Source organism: Corythoichthys intestinalis, chromosome 4 (genome assembly GCF_030265065.1).
Source record: "Corythoichthys intestinalis isolate RoL2023-P3 chromosome 4, ASM3026506v1, whole genome shotgun sequence".
NCBI classification, from domain to species: domain Eukaryota; kingdom Metazoa; phylum Chordata; class Actinopteri; order Syngnathiformes; family Syngnathidae; genus Corythoichthys; species Corythoichthys intestinalis.
In genome coordinates this window covers 29,079,380-29,096,273 of record NC_080398.1, presented here as the reverse complement: position 1 = coordinate 29,096,273, position 16,894 = coordinate 29,079,380, and the positions used below count along the sequence as shown (strand labels likewise).

Here is a 16,894-nt window from a genome sequence, read left to right as displayed (position 1 = left end):
TAATATTTTGTATGACTTCCATGGCCTTGAAGGACTGCATCCATGCGGTTCGGCAAGGATTCATAAAATGTATTGATGAAGTCATCAGGAATATCAAAGAAAGCAGTCTTGCATGCCTCCCAATGTTCATCAACATTCTTCGGTTTCATCTTCCAAGCTTCCTCTTTCATCATGTTCATGTCTGGTGACTGAGCTGGCCAGTCCTGGAGGATCTTGATCTTCTTTGCCTTGAGGAACTTTGAGGTAGAGATTGAAGTATGCGTTGGAGCACCATCCTGCTGCAGAATTTGTCCGTTTTTATGGTTAGGAATGTAAGAGGCAGCTATGATTTGTTGATATTTCAGACTATTTATGTTGCCTTCCACCCTGCAGATCTCTCGCACACCCCCATATTGGATGTAACCCCAGGCCATGATTTTGCCTCTACCAAACTTCACTGTATTGTGGCAAAAGGTGGATTTTTCCAGATGAATCTTCCATTGAATTACACCACAGTTGCCGCAAATATTGCAGGAGACCTACCGGAGCCCGCACGGATCCAAGATTCACTCAGAAAACAATGAAGTTTGGTGGTGGCAAAATCATGGTCTGGAGTTACATTTCTTTATTTGATGTTCCTGATTACTTCATCAATAAATTTTATGAATCTTTGCCAAACTGCATGGATGCAGTCCTTCATGCCCATGGAAGTCATACAAAATATTAAATTTGGATCTCACCTCACCACTACTTAATTCGCTTATGTTATGTAACATATTTTTGTATTTGAAGTACATTTTTTGTTCAATTTTCACAGTACTTTCTGTAGGCTACAAAGCTTTTGTCTTGCCAAAATTTGACCTTTATGTCTTCATTAAATGATGAATCATTTTTCATTGAAACAAATATATTTTTGTACATTCAACATCATTTGGGAGGGTCTTAGCTTTAATATGAGCCATTTCTGAAACCAATTGACTAATGAAAAGTCAGGTTATTAGCAATTGTTTCTACAGAATGGATAAGCGACAAGACTTTTGTCAGGGACTGTACTAGAATAACATGTAATTGCACATCAACTCAGTGGGTTGCAGAGACACTCTCATTTTCAGAGGGTGTACAGTATTTTTGCATTAAATAAAAGCACACAGAAAAGAGCAGGGTATACGAAGACTCCCGAAAGCTAAGATAAGGAAATATGACAAAGTAAGCGTTTGGCTTCACTATTAATACAGTGGGAGACGAGGAAAGACCGATATGTTTACTGTGTCCAAAAATGTTGGCAGCGGACAGCATGAAGCGAAATCAATGAAGATGTCACTTAAAGACATTAGACCTCAATCACATTGATAAGCTGCTTGAATTTTTTTTTCAGTGAAAATGTGCTGAATATTGCCAGCAATTTGTGCTTTGTGAGTGATCAGTCATCAGTTAACCATCAAGCACTGTTAGCATCATACGAGGTGGCATACCAAGTTGCTCAGTGCTAAAAAAAAATAAATAAATAAAAATAAAATACCATAGCAGAGGAGCTGATACTGCCTGCAGCAACATGGTCTCGGTCATGCTGAACGATACAAGTGCTGCAAAACAAAAAGTGTCCCTCTGTCCAATGACACCTGTTTTTGTTTTATTAATTTTTGTTTGGCATATTGTGCTCTGAGTTAATGTTGCTAATCAATTTGAGTTTGTTATCATTTACTGATTTTTATTAAGTTTTATATTTCAGAATTGAATAGTCAAAAAATGTGCCTTGAGCATGTATCTTTTTTTTAATTCAGGCAAATTGATACAATTTAAGTCTTCTCTGTTGCAAAAACAATGTTAAATAGGTTATACTTTATTGTAATGTGATCTATAATTTTTCTTCAATGTTAAGAAGGATATAATGTTATGCAAAGGTGTGCTTATAATAATCTTATAGACAAGTGATACTATTTACAGTGGTGGCAAAAACAAACATTTACTTCTTCCAGGGGGAGGCGTAACAGAAAATAATTGAGAAGCCCTGACCCAACCTTGAAACCCTACTTTAAAACCATTACCGTACTTTGAAATACTATCCCTACCTTGAAATACTAACACATATTGAAACCTGACTTAGAAACAAACCCTAACGAGACTTTGAAAACTTGGTCATTTTTTAAAACATTACCTTGAAACCTTGACTCTACTTTGAAACCCTACTTTGAAAGCCTGACCCTACTTTAAATACTTTGACATTCCAACCCTACTTTGAAACACCAACCGCGATATCCTCACTCTATTTTGACTCAGCATTGCCCAACACAGTATGCCTACTTCAACTGTAGTCTACAAGTGATACCCCCAATAGTTATGACAACGTTATTAAAAAAAAAAAAAAAAAAAAAAAAACGTCTCATTGTTCTATCCTAAATTCATTTAACAAAAACCATAACGTGAATAAAGTGTTACTATTTGTCATTTCCATTTCCATTTCCATACATTTTGGCGAGATTCCCTTGCATTAAAGCTAAATCGCTGTGTAGGAGCGTCCTCTAGCGTTGAGTTTTTGTCATATCCATTTCCCTAATTTAGTAGTTCAACGGTGCTCTGGAACAAGAATTACCAATATATGTTAAACTGTTATATTTAGCGTATTATTGCTTGACCAATATTTTAAACTGATTTTTATACATTTTATTCATTTCCATTCGTCATTTTATTATTCTTTTTCCTGCCTTATAAGTGGACTTTTGTTTTTTTGTTTTTCAAACAGACCAATGTCCGACAACTATTAGCCTTGAACAAGCAGATGATTGGGCGCCTGCCAATGACGTAGAGAAAACCCACATTCCTATTGGTTAAATTCAAACGAGGCACCTCCATGCCACGATCCGATTGGTCCCTTCTGTCAGGTTAACCGAGCAACGTATTTTTGTTCCTGTGTCAACGAAAAAAGGAGAAAAAAAACAGCAGCCAGTGGGAACCCAATAAGTTTCCATCAAATACTTAATTTTCATCCCACATTTGCGGAAAGGCCGCATCCCGTCATCTAAAACCCGCAGTTTTTGAAGAACTCCTCATAAAGATGGTAAGACGGACGTCAGCGTTCGCTTGTATAGCTAGCTGGTGTTAGCCGTTAGCTTGTTTCGGTGTTTCTCCGTCGCTAGGCGTCGAGCTTTCCTCCCCAAAGTGCTCCTATAAACACAATTAATGACGTGCTTTAAATGTTCTGACGAATTAGAATTTGTTTTGGTGTGCCGATCGGTCAGAGAAAGTAACCTCCACTTATTGTGATACGTGTTTGATTAGGCTAGCGTAACCACTGTGACGTCAATTTAAAACCCAATCTGATGTATTCTCAATTCTGGCCCCTTTAAAGATTTATTATTTATCTTAGGTTTTCTTTTGTCTCTAAAATACCACTACTTTGTGTATTAAGGCGTATTAAAAGTCACTCTAATTGTTTATTTCGTCTTTGGAAGTGCATCTGTTGCTATAAAATACATAGTGTAAAAATATAGTGTGACATTTTGGTTTCAAAGTTTGAAAAATTAGTTCCATTTGTTATTTCTTAGTTTCCAGAAGGAAGTTAATATTTTGTGGCTATTCTTAATGAGCAATGATTACGAGATTCAAATGACATGTTTGTTAATGATTAATGGTAATGAGACAAAATTAAAGTAAATTATACTGCTGTACATCCCAGTTTATGACAGCAAATATGGTCTTTATTGCGAGATAATTAATTACTTTGATTGATCAAGCAAAGATCCAGTCAAATTGAACGACATCGTCATCTTTCAATGCAGTTTTATTAAAAATTTTCCTTCAAATTTTTGTAGTTTTTCAGAAAAAAATGACAAATATCTCAAAATTGCTTTGTATTTTTAAGGCTTTAGGCAAAATGGAAGTGGTTGAGTTAAATCTGTATACATCATGTCACATTATATTGATGGAAGGCAATGTATTTGCATGAAGCAAACACTGGCAGAGTATATAATATCGGCAAATATTGTATGAGTGTTCAAAAACTCAATATCATATCATATTAATGTGAAATTGGTTTCAACTTGAGGTGTAAATAGCCAATCACAAAAAAATACATGACGTAAACAAGAGTGCCAATAGTACATAATGGTGGAACACCAATTTTTGTGCGTCAATTTATTTTCCCTTTCTCGCACCAGAACGCCAATGTGGAGAATTTGCCCCCTCACGTTCTTCGCTTGGTGTACAAAGAAGTTTCCGCTTTAGCTGCAGACCCTCCAGAAGGCATCAAGATCTACCCCAGTGATGAAGACATAACCGAACTTCACACAGCCATAGAAGGACCCGGTAAGAGGCTTGATTGCTGCCAGCCTCACCCAGTTCTAATGATTTGGACATCTATCTCCATCAATAGCAGCCTATGAGTTAAAACTTTACACTCACCCTACACTTTCATACCTTAGTCTTTACCGTCCTCCCTTTTAGATGTCAATCTCTGTCAATGTCACTGAAGCATAACACATACCAACTCACTCAGTAAACTGGATCAGTCTAACGTAAATTTTTTACACGTCGACAGAGGGAACCCCGTTCGCTGGCGGCGTGTTCCGAATGCGTCTAGTCCTCGGGAAGGACTTCCCCGCTGTTCCGCCCAAGGGGTATTTTCTGACCAAGATTTTCCACCCCAACGTGGGCCACAAAGGCGAGATCTGTGTCAACGTTTTGAAAAGGGATTGGAAAGCAGAACTGGGGCTCAGACACGTTTTGCTCGTAAGTACACTTGTGGCCATAACCGGTTTGAAGGTATTCCAAGGGTTTAGAAAGTAGATGTACAGGTAGTCCCCGGGGTTACAAACGGGTTCTGTTCCTATGTTGGCGGCGTAACCCGAATTTCCGTGTAAATCGGAATTAACCGTTTAAAGCAACACGTGGTAACTATTCAGTTTCATTCGATTGTAGCCTCGCCGATGGACTAAGCGGTAGTGTTTTGCCTTAAGAAAGACTGCGTTTCCCATGAGAACCAGCGCACACCCGAGTAGTGTTGTAAAATCATGATGGTCGCCTGCAGATGGGTTAAACAACATTTCTGGTTCCAGCGGCTGTGTGAAGGATGAAAGGTAATAAGTTAATGAATCTAGTTGTGGCTAAACAATAGGATATGACTGTTAGCAACCGTGTGGCTTAGCTTGGCTAAGCCCCCCCCCCCCCCCCCACCTGATATGGAGGGGTGGCAAAACGCCAGCAGGTGAAAGCCGAGCCAGTGTTTATTCTGTACATCCTGGTAGGTGCCCTTTCTTTTTCCTCCTCAGACAAAACTTTTTGTCTCTGTTGCACTGCCATCTGTGCAGAATTCGTGCGAAAGCGTTAGCATCGAATTCCGTCTTTATAATGAATGGGGAAAGGGGGAAGTGACCTATGCTGTAAAGCAGTCAGCACATTTGTAGTTTTTTCTTTTTTGTGTGGGAGGGTTCCTGCCACCCTCCTCAAAGTTAATTAGTGCCCGTGAAAGTGATACAGACCCCCTCAAGATATAAAAGAGGTGTCATTCAACTATTTGTCAGTCGACATATCATCACAAATGTTATGAAAATATTTTATAAAGGTTGAATAGTTGCCTAGTGTTGCTTTTAGCACCCCAAAATACCCCCTAAGTCTCAAAAGAACCATCCAAAAACATACATCATTGTACTGTCCTCGCCAAGATGTTGGAGCTACAGTTGTGGTCAAACGTTTACATACACTTGTGAAGAACATAATGTCATGGCTCTCTTGAGTTTCCAGTTATTTCTACAACTCTGATTTTTCTCCGATAGAGTGATTGGAACAGATACTTCTTTGTCACAAAAAACATTCATGAAGTTTGGTTCTTTTAGGACTTTATTATGGTTTAACAGAAAAAGTGATCAAATCTGCTGGGTCAAAAATATACATACAGCAACACGAATTAGCAATTTCTTGTGAGTGATTATTGACTTGAACAATCATTGACTTGAACAAGTCAGGGAAGTCACTTGGAGCCATTTCAAAGCAGCTGCAGGTCCCAAGAGCAACAGTGCAAACAATTGTTTGTAAGTATAAAATGCATGGCACTGTTTTGTCACTGCCACGATCAGGAAGAAAACGCAAGCTATCACCTGCTGCTGAGAGAAAATTGGTCAGGAGGGTGAAGATTCAACCGAGAATCACCAAAAAGCAGATCTGCCAAGAATTAAAAGCTGCTGGAACACAGGTGTCAGTGTCCACAGTCAAGCGTGTTTTGCATCTCCATGGACTGAGAGGCTGCCGTGCAAGAAGGAAGCCCTTGCTCCAAAAGTGGCACCTTAAGGCTTGACTGAAGTTTGCTGCTGATCACATGGACAAAGATAAGACCTTCTGGAGGAAAGTTCTGTGGTCAGACGAAACAAAAATCGAGCTGTTTGGCCACAATGCCCAGCAATATGTTTGGAGGAGAAAAGGTGAGGCCTTTAACCCCAAGTACACCATGCTTACCGTCAAGCACGGTGGTGGTAGTATTGTGCTGTGGGGCTGTTTTGCTGCCAATGGAACTGGTGCTTTACAGAGAGTAAATGGGATAATGAAGAAGGAGGATTACCTTCAAATTCTTCAAGATAACCTAACGTCATCAGCCCGAAGATTGGGTCTTGGGCGCAGTTGGGTGTTCCAACAGGACAATGACCCCAAACACACATCAAAAGTGGTAATGGAATGGCTAAATCAGGCTAGAATAAAGGTTTTCGAATGGCCTTCCCAAAGTCTTGACTTAAACTTGTGGACAATGCTGAAGAAACAAGTCCATGTCAGAAAGCCATCAAATTTAACTGAACTGCACCAATTCTGTCAAGAGGAGTGTTCAAAGATTCAACCAGAAGCTTGCCAGAAGCTTGTGGATGGCTACCAAAAGCGCCTAATTGAAGTGAAAATGGCCAAGGGGACATGTTACCAAATATTAGCGCTGCTGTATGTATATTTTTGACCCAGCAGATTTGATGACTTTTTTCTGTTCACCCATAATAAAGTCAGAAAAGAACCAAACTTCATGAATGTTTTTTGTGACAAATAAGTATGTTCCAATCACTCTATCAGAGAAAAATCAGAGTTGTAGTAATAACTGCAAACTCAAGAGAGCCATGACATTATGTTCTTCACAAGTGTATGTAAACTTTTGACCACAACTGTACGTCCCAGCTAGACAGTGAGCTAATCTCCGAAATGTCAGACTTCCATGTGGTTTGCTGACTTTATTCAGCTGCTCATGACATGACAACACTTGCAGAATGAAACTAAAATAAAAAATCTGTTTCATCTTCAATAACAGCAATTCAAATTTGTGTTTATAACTAGCAGCGGATACAGCAATCACAATCCACACAAATGATTACCATGTATCAGTTAGCGTCTGCACATCATCAAAAACAATCACATGAACTCGCCCCAAGTATTCGACCACAACTGAAAACGCACAGTAAACAACAAAAGGTGTTATGTACAGGTGTTGCCTCTGTGGATGCTTCATAAGCAACAAATGTGTGCGCAGGCTTGCAGCTGTAATCTTTCCTCTCTCTCTCTCACTTGGCTGTGTGACTTCTTCGTGTGTCCGCTTTTTTTATTTCTTCGTTTGTACATGTGCTCTTACTCGCGTGCGGAAGTACTACCTGCTCTACGCTTCCTGCGCCAAAATAAAAGCATTCATCACAAAACAAAAGTCAACATTATTTTTTTTAAAAAATGACCGGAGACAATACGGCGGACGAGACTCCGGCGTTGTAAAGTTGAAATCATGTAAGTCGGGTACGTCGTAACTCATGAGGTATTTTTGGAGTTTGCACTTTGTACCTTGCAATTTAGTCGCCCGCCTGCAAACTAGACTTAACAAGGGGTGCGCCTCTGCCGTCAAAGTAAAGGAGCAGAGCCGCAGAAGCAGATAGAACGAAAGATCTTAATTTTAGAGGGATTTATTTATATCCCAACATGGGGGATGCGTGCACATTGTAGTCATAGAAAGTGTCGGTTCCTTTAAATGCGAGTTCCGTGAGAAAATTCGTTGTTCAACGGTGTTGAGAAAATAAGCGATGCTATTGCTAGCAATTTGGCTTCTTAGCTAAAGCTTACCTGATGTGAAGTGGTTGCTGCAGATTCCTGCATTTTGGCTAAAACATACACTGCGGGAGCAGTGACGTAGTCTGATAATCCCTCAATATATAATTCAAGTGGATGCAGTTTTTTCCCTTTTGGTTGTATATGAGGGGTGTGACAATATATATATATATATTGGGGGTGTAACGGTACACAAAAATCTCGGTTCGGTATGTACCTCGGTTTTGAGGTCACGGTTCGGTTCATTTTCGGTACAGTAAAAAAACAAAATGCAAAATATAAATGTGCTAGTTGTTTATTACACACTTTTGTGCTTTCAACAATAAGAACATTAGCCACTACAAAGCTAGAATTCTGCTAAAAAAGTAGCGGGTATTTAAAGATAATCCAACAACAATTTGCCTTTCAGACCCCGCGTATTGGTCATCTTTTTTTCTGAAAGAAAGAAGAAAAAAGTCCTGTCCGAAAGAGAAAAGCAATCCCAATGACAAATATTTTAACATGTATTTTACAAATGAAATGCCTCAATGGAACATTTTTTTTTTCTTATGGTTAACGGTTTTCAAAAGCTTTATTGGTGGATTTTCTCAAGTTAAAGCGCCACACAGAAATTAATAAATTTAATTGTGTAAGCAGGATGTGTGTATTATTCTTATTATTTAATTACAGGTGAGTTAGCTCATTTGAATTAATTTTATTTAAATGGGCTATTATTTATTTTATTATGTGTTTATATTTTACAAATGTCATATAGTATTCATTTATATTGTATATTTTATGTTGTATAACTTTAGTTCCTATGTGAATATTAGTTCCTACTTGTTTAGTTGTGGTAGGAGGGCTTTGTATTGAACACGGGGCCGTGTTGGTTATTATTATAGCAGAGAAGACACCCGTAAATCAACAAAAACAAGTCAACTGTGCCCCGATCTACCACTCAAAGGATCTGTTGGACTCAAAAAGTAGGTTACGATTGCATATTAGTTTGAAAATCGACCGGATCCACCGTATAATTACACGAGTGCCTTCCAGCCTGATCCTAGCTAGTAGTATTGACGCAGGAGGGCCGCGTCTCGCGTCAAATAATAAACTCTGCTGTTCTTTTCGCGTGCGTCGCGTTGAGCCGCTTTTGGGACGCATCTAACACGCGGCCGCACTGCGACTGGTGTACATTGACTCTAACGCCCGCGTTTCACTGCAGTTATAGCCGCGGCCACGTTGTCGTGCCGTTGACGTTTCTGGGTTATACTGTCCTACCGTGTTGGTCCTCATTATAGTAGAGAAGACGGAGTAAATATAATCTACGCAAAGAAACTGTAACCCGATCGACTAACAGCCTCAAAGTAAGGGTTATATTACGTCAGAAACTCGTTTGGTACGCGTCCGTTCCGAACAGACTACCACGTACCGAAACGGTTCAATACTATTACATGTACCGTTACACCCTTTATATATATATATATATATATATATATATATATATATATATATATATATATATATATATATACTGGACTGTCTCAGAAAATTAGAATACACAATATTCTAATTTTTTGAGACAGTCCTGTGTATATATACAGGACTGTCTCAGGAAATTAGAATACACAATATTCTAATTTCCTGACTCAGGAAATTAGAATATTGTGTATTCTAATTTCCTGAGACAGTCCTGTATATATACACAGGACTGTCTCAAAAAATTAGAATATTGTGTATTCTAATTTTCTGAGACAGTCCAGTATATATATATATATATATATATATATATATATATATATATATATATATATATATATATATATATATATATATATATATATATACAGTGCCTTGCAAAAGTATTCGGCCCCCTTGAACCTTGCACCCTTTCGCCACATTTCAGGCTTCAAACATAAAGATATAAAATTTTAATTTTTTGTCAAGAATCAACAAGTGGGACACAATCGTGAAGTGGAACAAAATTTATTGGATAATTTAAACTTTTTTAACAAATAAAAAACCGAAAAGTGGGGCGTGCAATATTATTCGGCCCCCTTGCGTTAATACTTTGTAGCGCCACCTTTTGCTCCAATTACAGCTGCAAGTCGCTTGGGGTATGTTTCTATCAGTTTTGCACATCGAGAGACTGACATTCTTGCCCATTCTTCCTTGCAAAACAGCTCGAGCTCAGTGAGGTTGGATGGAGAGTGTTTGTGAACAGCAGTCTTCAGCTCTTTCCACAGATTCTCGATTGGATTCAGGTCTGGACTTTGACTTGGCCATTCTAACACCTGGATACGTTTATTTTTGAACCATTCCATTGTAGATTTGGCTTTATGTTTTGGATCATTGTCCTGTTGGAAGATAAATCTCCGTCCCAGACTCAGGTCTTGTGCAGATACCAACAGGTTTTCTTCCAGAATGTTCCTGTATTTGGCTGCATCCATCTTCCCGTCAATTTTAACCATCTTCCCTGTCCCTGCTGAAGAAAAGCAGGCCCAAACCATGATGCTGCCACCACCATGTTTGACAGTGGGGATGGTGTGTTCAGGGTGATGAGCTGTGTTGCTTTTACGCCAAACATATCGTTTTGCATTGTGGCCAAAAAGTTCAATTTTGGTTTCATCTGACCAGAGCACCTTCTTCCACATGTTTGGTGTGTCTCCCAGGTGGCTTGTGGCAAACTTTAAAGGAGACTTTTTATGGATATCTTTGAGAAATGGCTTTCTTCTTGCCACTCTTCCATAAAGGCCAGATTTGCGCAGTGTACGACTGATTGTTGTCCTATGGACAGACTCTCCCACCTCAGCTGTAGATCTCTGCAGTTCATCCAGAGTGATCATGGGCCTCTTGGCTGCATCTCTGATCAGTTTTCTCCTTGTTTGAAAAGAAAGTTTGGAAGGACGGCCGGGTCTTGGTAGATTTGCAGTGGTCTGATGCTCCTTCCATTTCAATATGATGGCTTGCACAGTGCTCCTTGAGATGTTTAAAGCTTGGGAAATCTTTTTGTATCCAAATCCGGCTTTAAACTTCTCCACAACAGTATCTCGGACCTGCCTGGTGTGTTCTTTGGTTTTCATAATGCTCTCTGCACTTTAAACAGAACCCTGTGACTATCACAGAGCAGGTGCATTTATACGGAGACTTGATTACACACAGGTGGAGTCTATTTATCATCATCGGTCATTTAGGACAACACTGGATCGTTCAGAGATCCTCACTGAACTTCTGGAGTGAGTTTGCTGCACTGAAAGTAAAGGGGCCGAATAATATTGCACGCCCCACTTTTCAGTTTTTATTTGTTAAAAAAGTTTAAATTATCCAATAAATGTTGTTCCACTTCACGATTGTGTCCCACTTGTTGATTCTTGACAAAAAAATTACATTTCATATCTTTATGTTTGAAGCCTGAAATGTGGCGAAAGGTTGCAAGATTCAAAGGGGCCGAATACTTTTGCAAGGCACTGTGTATATATATATATATATATGAAAAGTGATATATCACGAGAATTTGTTGCCCAAAACTTCATTGTAAAAATGTTTTTAATTAAAAAAATTTAAGAACCACCAGGTTGCTACCAAAATCTTCCACTAGGATAGTGTCTACGTTAGCTCACTAGCTGCCATTGACCGGCTAAACATCCAATACATTTTCACTGGATTGGACATTTAGCGCAGTCGATGGCCCTAGAACCAGAGCATTCACAGCCAGTCTTTTGGGGGCATTTTAGGGCATTAAGAGGTTACTTCCTATTCATTTTGAGTCACTTCCTATTCATTTCTTGAATCACTATCTTTTCATTAACCCCAAATCAAAAGGAAATCACCTGTAAATGACCCAAAATCAACAGGAGGTGACCCGTAAATGCCCCAAAGGGAAAAGGAACTGACCGAAAATCAACAGGAAATGATGTGAGCTGCCCCAAAATTAACTCGTTGTCTGGCATTGGCTGCCACTAACAGCAATAAACGTCCTGTCGATTTGAAGTGGGAAGGTGGTAGCAAATGACGAACCTTCATTCGCTGCCACCCTCCCACTTCAAGTGGCTTGGACGTCTACTAGTCATAAACTCATTCCAATTCACAGCAGAAGGAAGAAAATGGCTTGTTTTTCTGTTTATTAGATGTTTTGTAGAATATCCCAGAATGATTTCCTGACCCATGTATCAATAATTGTTGTATTGCCAATTCGTGAGATCATCGTTATCGTGAGCCTTGCATCGCAAATCGTATCGTCAGGTACCCATAGGTTCCCACCCTTATTTTATATGTTTTAATGAACATATTCTTGTTCTACTGTGATTGTATGTTTAATGGTTTTAAAGTCCGAATGGGACTAAAAGTTTTTTTTTTTTTTTTTTTTAATTCCAGTTTTTCTAAATGATTCATCCATGAATATTAAAAAATAAATCAATCTTTATTGTAGGACATATTGTAATTGTAGCTTCCTTTGGAGGGCCACTATGTCTGCCAACTACCCCAATAAAACGATTAATTGACAACCATCGATGATCAAATGAATTGATTAGTAGTCGATTATTCGTAAAAGATGCTGTTGACCTTTAAATCGTCCAAATCCTCTTTTTGGAGCCTCTCAATAGCAAAACATTTATATTTTGAATTTTTATTGAGTTGTTTAAAAAAAAATTTTTTTTTTTTAAATTCATTTTAATTTTTATTTAAAAAAAAAAAAAAAAAAAAACCTAGTAAATTTCATCATTTTAGTTTTTTTTTTTTTTTGTCAAAAAGGAGAAAAGTAAATTCCTCAATATTTTTCGTTTAAAAAAAAAAATCCATTGTTTTTCATTTTAATTATTCTATCAAGAAAAAATACAGCGAAAACAATAAATACAGGTGCTTCTTTTTATATGATTTTCAATCAAAAAAAAAAAAAGCGGGAAATTTTATATAAATTTTATTTTAGCGAATAGCATGAAGTCAATACACATGATCTACTTTCCTGGGTTGCACAAAATGATGTAATATGGCCTTTAATTTAATTTTGATACTGGAATATTTTTTTATCAAGGTTGTCATACAATCACAAACTGAAACTTGCTAATCAACTGAAAATGTCTTTCCCAGACAATCAAATGTCTCCTCATCCACCCTAACCCGGAGTCGGCCCTCAACGAGGAAGCGGGTCGCCTGCTCCTGGAGGACTATACGGAATACGAAGCCCGCGCCCGCCTCATCACCGAAATCCACGCCATGACGGTACCCGGCAGCTCTTCGGGGGCCTCGCAGGAACCCAGCGACGGACCTCAGCCCAAGAAGCATGCGGGCGATCTCGCCAAGAGGGCGGGAGCCGGCGCGGCCGCCGTGCCCGCCGCTCTCGGAAACGGCGCCAGCGGCAGCGGCAGCAGCAGCAGTAGTAGTAGTAGCTCCACCAATAACATCGCAGTGAAAAAGAAAGCAGATAAAAAGCGTGCATTGAGGCGACTTTAATGCCTTTTATGCAACATTTTCAGTGCGTCTGCTTGCGTGTGTGCGTGTGGAAGAGTGTAAATAAAGATATCCAAGTTGTTTTAAGGATTTTTGTTTTCTTTAACCACCATTCAGACTGTCCACCCCCAATTTTGCCAAATTTTAAAATTGTCCTATGTGCGATACCTCAATGGAAAGCTTAAAATCTCAGTTTTCTGGGGAAGAAAAATTTTGAACCGGAGGGCATTTAAAAAAAAAAAAAAATTAACAGCAAAACCCTGAGGCATTAAAAAAAAAAAAAATTAACAGAAAAACCCTAACTGAAGGTAGGAGCACATGAGAGCATAATTAAAGACGCCGTGATTTTAACGAGATGTTATCTCGTACTTACCTCTTTTCAATCCAAAAACTCCATGTAGCATGTATCACCGAGTGTCAAGACAAAGCTTTAAATGGCCACAGCTGGATTTTGGGGGGATTTTATGGTTTAAACATGGTCATATAACAAGGGTTGCAATGCAGAAAAATCAGACATCAAGGACTAATCGATATTTTCATATATTTACCCTTTTAAACGTTTTTCCCCCCCAATTTTTCTCTGTTTGGATCGATTATCTAAAATATTGGGGAAAATGCAACAGTAATGAAAAAAGTACAATTAAGCATAAGCGGATTTTAAGGGAGGGCCAGGCCCCCCTAGTGGCTGAAAAGTGCCATTGCATGTTATTGACTTTCCCATATATATATATATATATATATAAGTTGTAAAGCAAAACTGCAACAAAAATGAATGAAATGAACAAAAAATATATATTTTTATAAAGGGTCAAAATTATTTTTCGAACGGATCATATGACTAGCAAATTTTTAACAACAACAACATAAAAATGGGGGAGGGCAATTTTATTTTTTAAATGATTTTTTCCCTTTTTTTTTTTTTTTTTTTTTTTTTTTTTTTTTTGATTTAAGCAACTTTTTTGGGGGGATTAAATGATTTAGACACAAATGCCCTACCCACAATATAGCCCAAAAACAAAAGGATTGCTTCAATCAAAACTTTTTCGACGAAAAATTAAGCGTTCAAATGCAAATTTTTCAATCTCGAATGTTTTTTCGCATTCAAAAACTTTTTCCCATGATTGAAATTTTTCTTTTTTTGATTAAAGTGATTTTTCTTTTTGGAAAAAAAAATTTTTTTTTTGAAGCAACTTATCTTTTGATTGAATAATAAAGACAAAAATGTCCCATCCAAAATGTAGCCCAAACACAAATCAAGATTACTTCAATCAAAAAAAGTTCAATAAAAAAAAACGACTTCAATCAAAATAAATAAATAAATAAATAAAAATAAAAGAAAAATAGCTTTCACATGCATTTTTTTGAGTTTCAAATGTATTTTTGCATTCAAACACATTTTTTTTTTTTTTGATTGAAGCAACTTTTTTTTGGTTGAAAATATATCTTTGATTGAAGCAACTTTTTTTGGATTGAATATCTACCTCCGTATGACTCCGCTCAAGGGATGCAATTTTTGACTGGGGTAACTACATTGGCACGACACCAGCGGCCATACCATATTCAATGGACGACGATCTTGGCGAAAAGTATTGCCTAAGCGTTCTGATTTAGAATTCCCCTCAAGAATTATGGAAAACAAAAAAGCGCTCATTTTCAACCTATTACTATAAATATTCTTGTAAGTTAATTTTATTGCTGACACTGCGTTTTGGGGTCATCAACATGTTGTGCCCCCCCTGCCCCAAAAGTCAAACTGCGCCTATGCAATTAAGTGATAGTTATGAGGTAGATATCCATGAGTTTTTAGCAGACACCAATTTTTTCATTGTGACGTAATGTGTTTAAAAGTTTAAAATATGCGACTGGATAATTTTTAAGTCTTTTTTTTATTTTTTTAAACTCAATATTAGACATCAATTAATGATTCTAAGCTAAAAATGACAGACATGTCGAATAATAAATATAATTACTTACCTTGTTTTTATGGCTGAGTTGAAACAAAAGCAGTTGCGCGACGTCTGTAAACGGGGGTTTCCGGGTAAAATGGACAAATTAAAAATAGTTGGGGGCTTAATGCGCCATGAATCTGCTATGGCAGCATACAGACATTGTTCTATCAAACACAACAGTTCTTTTGGCTTAAAATACAGCAGTTTTTTTCAAAGATGAGTGCAAGAGCAGAAACTGCTCTTTCAGTCTTGACTGTGTATTCCGCCATAGGCTATATTTTTTAAAATTTTGATGCGATACACTTTTTTTTTTTAAATTCAAAAAGGGATAAATATTATTTGATTTTTTGTTATAAAAATGAACCAAAGCTGTTTTTTTATTTTTAAATTTAAGCTTTGAGTAAAAAAAAAAATGAACGAAAAATGGTAACTTCTCTTTATTTATTTATTTATTTTCAATTTTGTTAACTCCTTGATGCCAAAACTTAGATTTAAAAATTGTCTGCAGTACAACCTGAGGATTTGAATATCAAGTAAAAGTTTTTTTCTTTTTATTTTGACAATTTAACCAACAAATTTTATTGAGCCATTACACACAAATTGACATCATAAACACTTCACTGTAGTAACTGCTGATTAAGATTTTCATCTTATTAAAACTGCAACCTTTTTAGGATATTCAGATTTCCCGAGTAGTACTGTACTTGTGTTTTTCTTTCAAGTAGAAACTAAATAAAATTGAGAAAGTTAATTAAAATACATTACAAATTAAAAAAAATAATAATATTAAGATACATATAATTATTTATAACGCAAATCAGCAACAACAGGCAGCCGTATTAAAAAAAAGAAAAAAAGCAATGAGGCTACTTTTATCTGGAATGTGACTATTTCACACCAATAGGCATAAAAAAGAAACACAAACAAACAAATATTCCCTGATTTTTGGAGTCCTCAATCATTCATTGAGATCTACAGGAATGTCATTTTAGTAAGAACATGAAATCGATGCACATGGTTTACTTTCCCGGACCTCGAAAAATGACGTGGCGGGTCGGATTTCGCCCCCGAGCCGTGGGTTTTACATTTGTGCACTACTTTCTAAACTATTCATTTTATATCCATCTTAATTATAATGTAAGCACTAGAACAACCATGACACTGGTTGCCAATAATATAAAAAAATCTTGTATAAACTGCAAGGGTGAGAATTTTTAGGTCAGTTTGACATTTTAATGAATAACAGACAGTGAAATGAACAGTATGTGGCTTTTATGTAATTTGATTTTGTTCAGGAGTGGAGCTGCCGCTAAAACCGTGAGCTTACCCAATTTTAAGGTTGAAATCTCATTTCGGCCTTCTTGGAGGTTGTAAGATCTCACTGTGCTTGTTTGGGCTTCTTCAGTTAATTAAGGTTCATCGAAAACGAGACAGTATTATTATTTTGTAGCCTAATAAAGTAAATCGTGTGGCTGCTTTGTGTTTCTTATTGA

General features: G+C 37.4%; 1 protein-coding gene across 1 annotated transcript; it reads left to right on the top strand.

Annotated features, from left to right (window-relative positions):
• Positions 1-2,850: 2,850 nt before the first annotated feature.
• ube2s (ubiquitin-conjugating enzyme E2S) lies at positions 2,851-13,850 on the top strand. Its single transcript, XM_057834430.1, has 4 exons — positions 2,851-3,034; positions 4,134-4,281; positions 4,514-4,704; positions 13,093-13,850. Exons 1-4 carry the CDS (start codon positions 3,032-3,034, stop codon positions 13,453-13,455), a joined length of 705 nt encoding a protein of 234 aa, XP_057690413.1. The 5' UTR covers positions 2,851-3,031; the 3' UTR covers positions 13,456-13,850.
• The last annotated feature ends 3,044 nt before the right edge of the window (positions 13,851-16,894 follow it).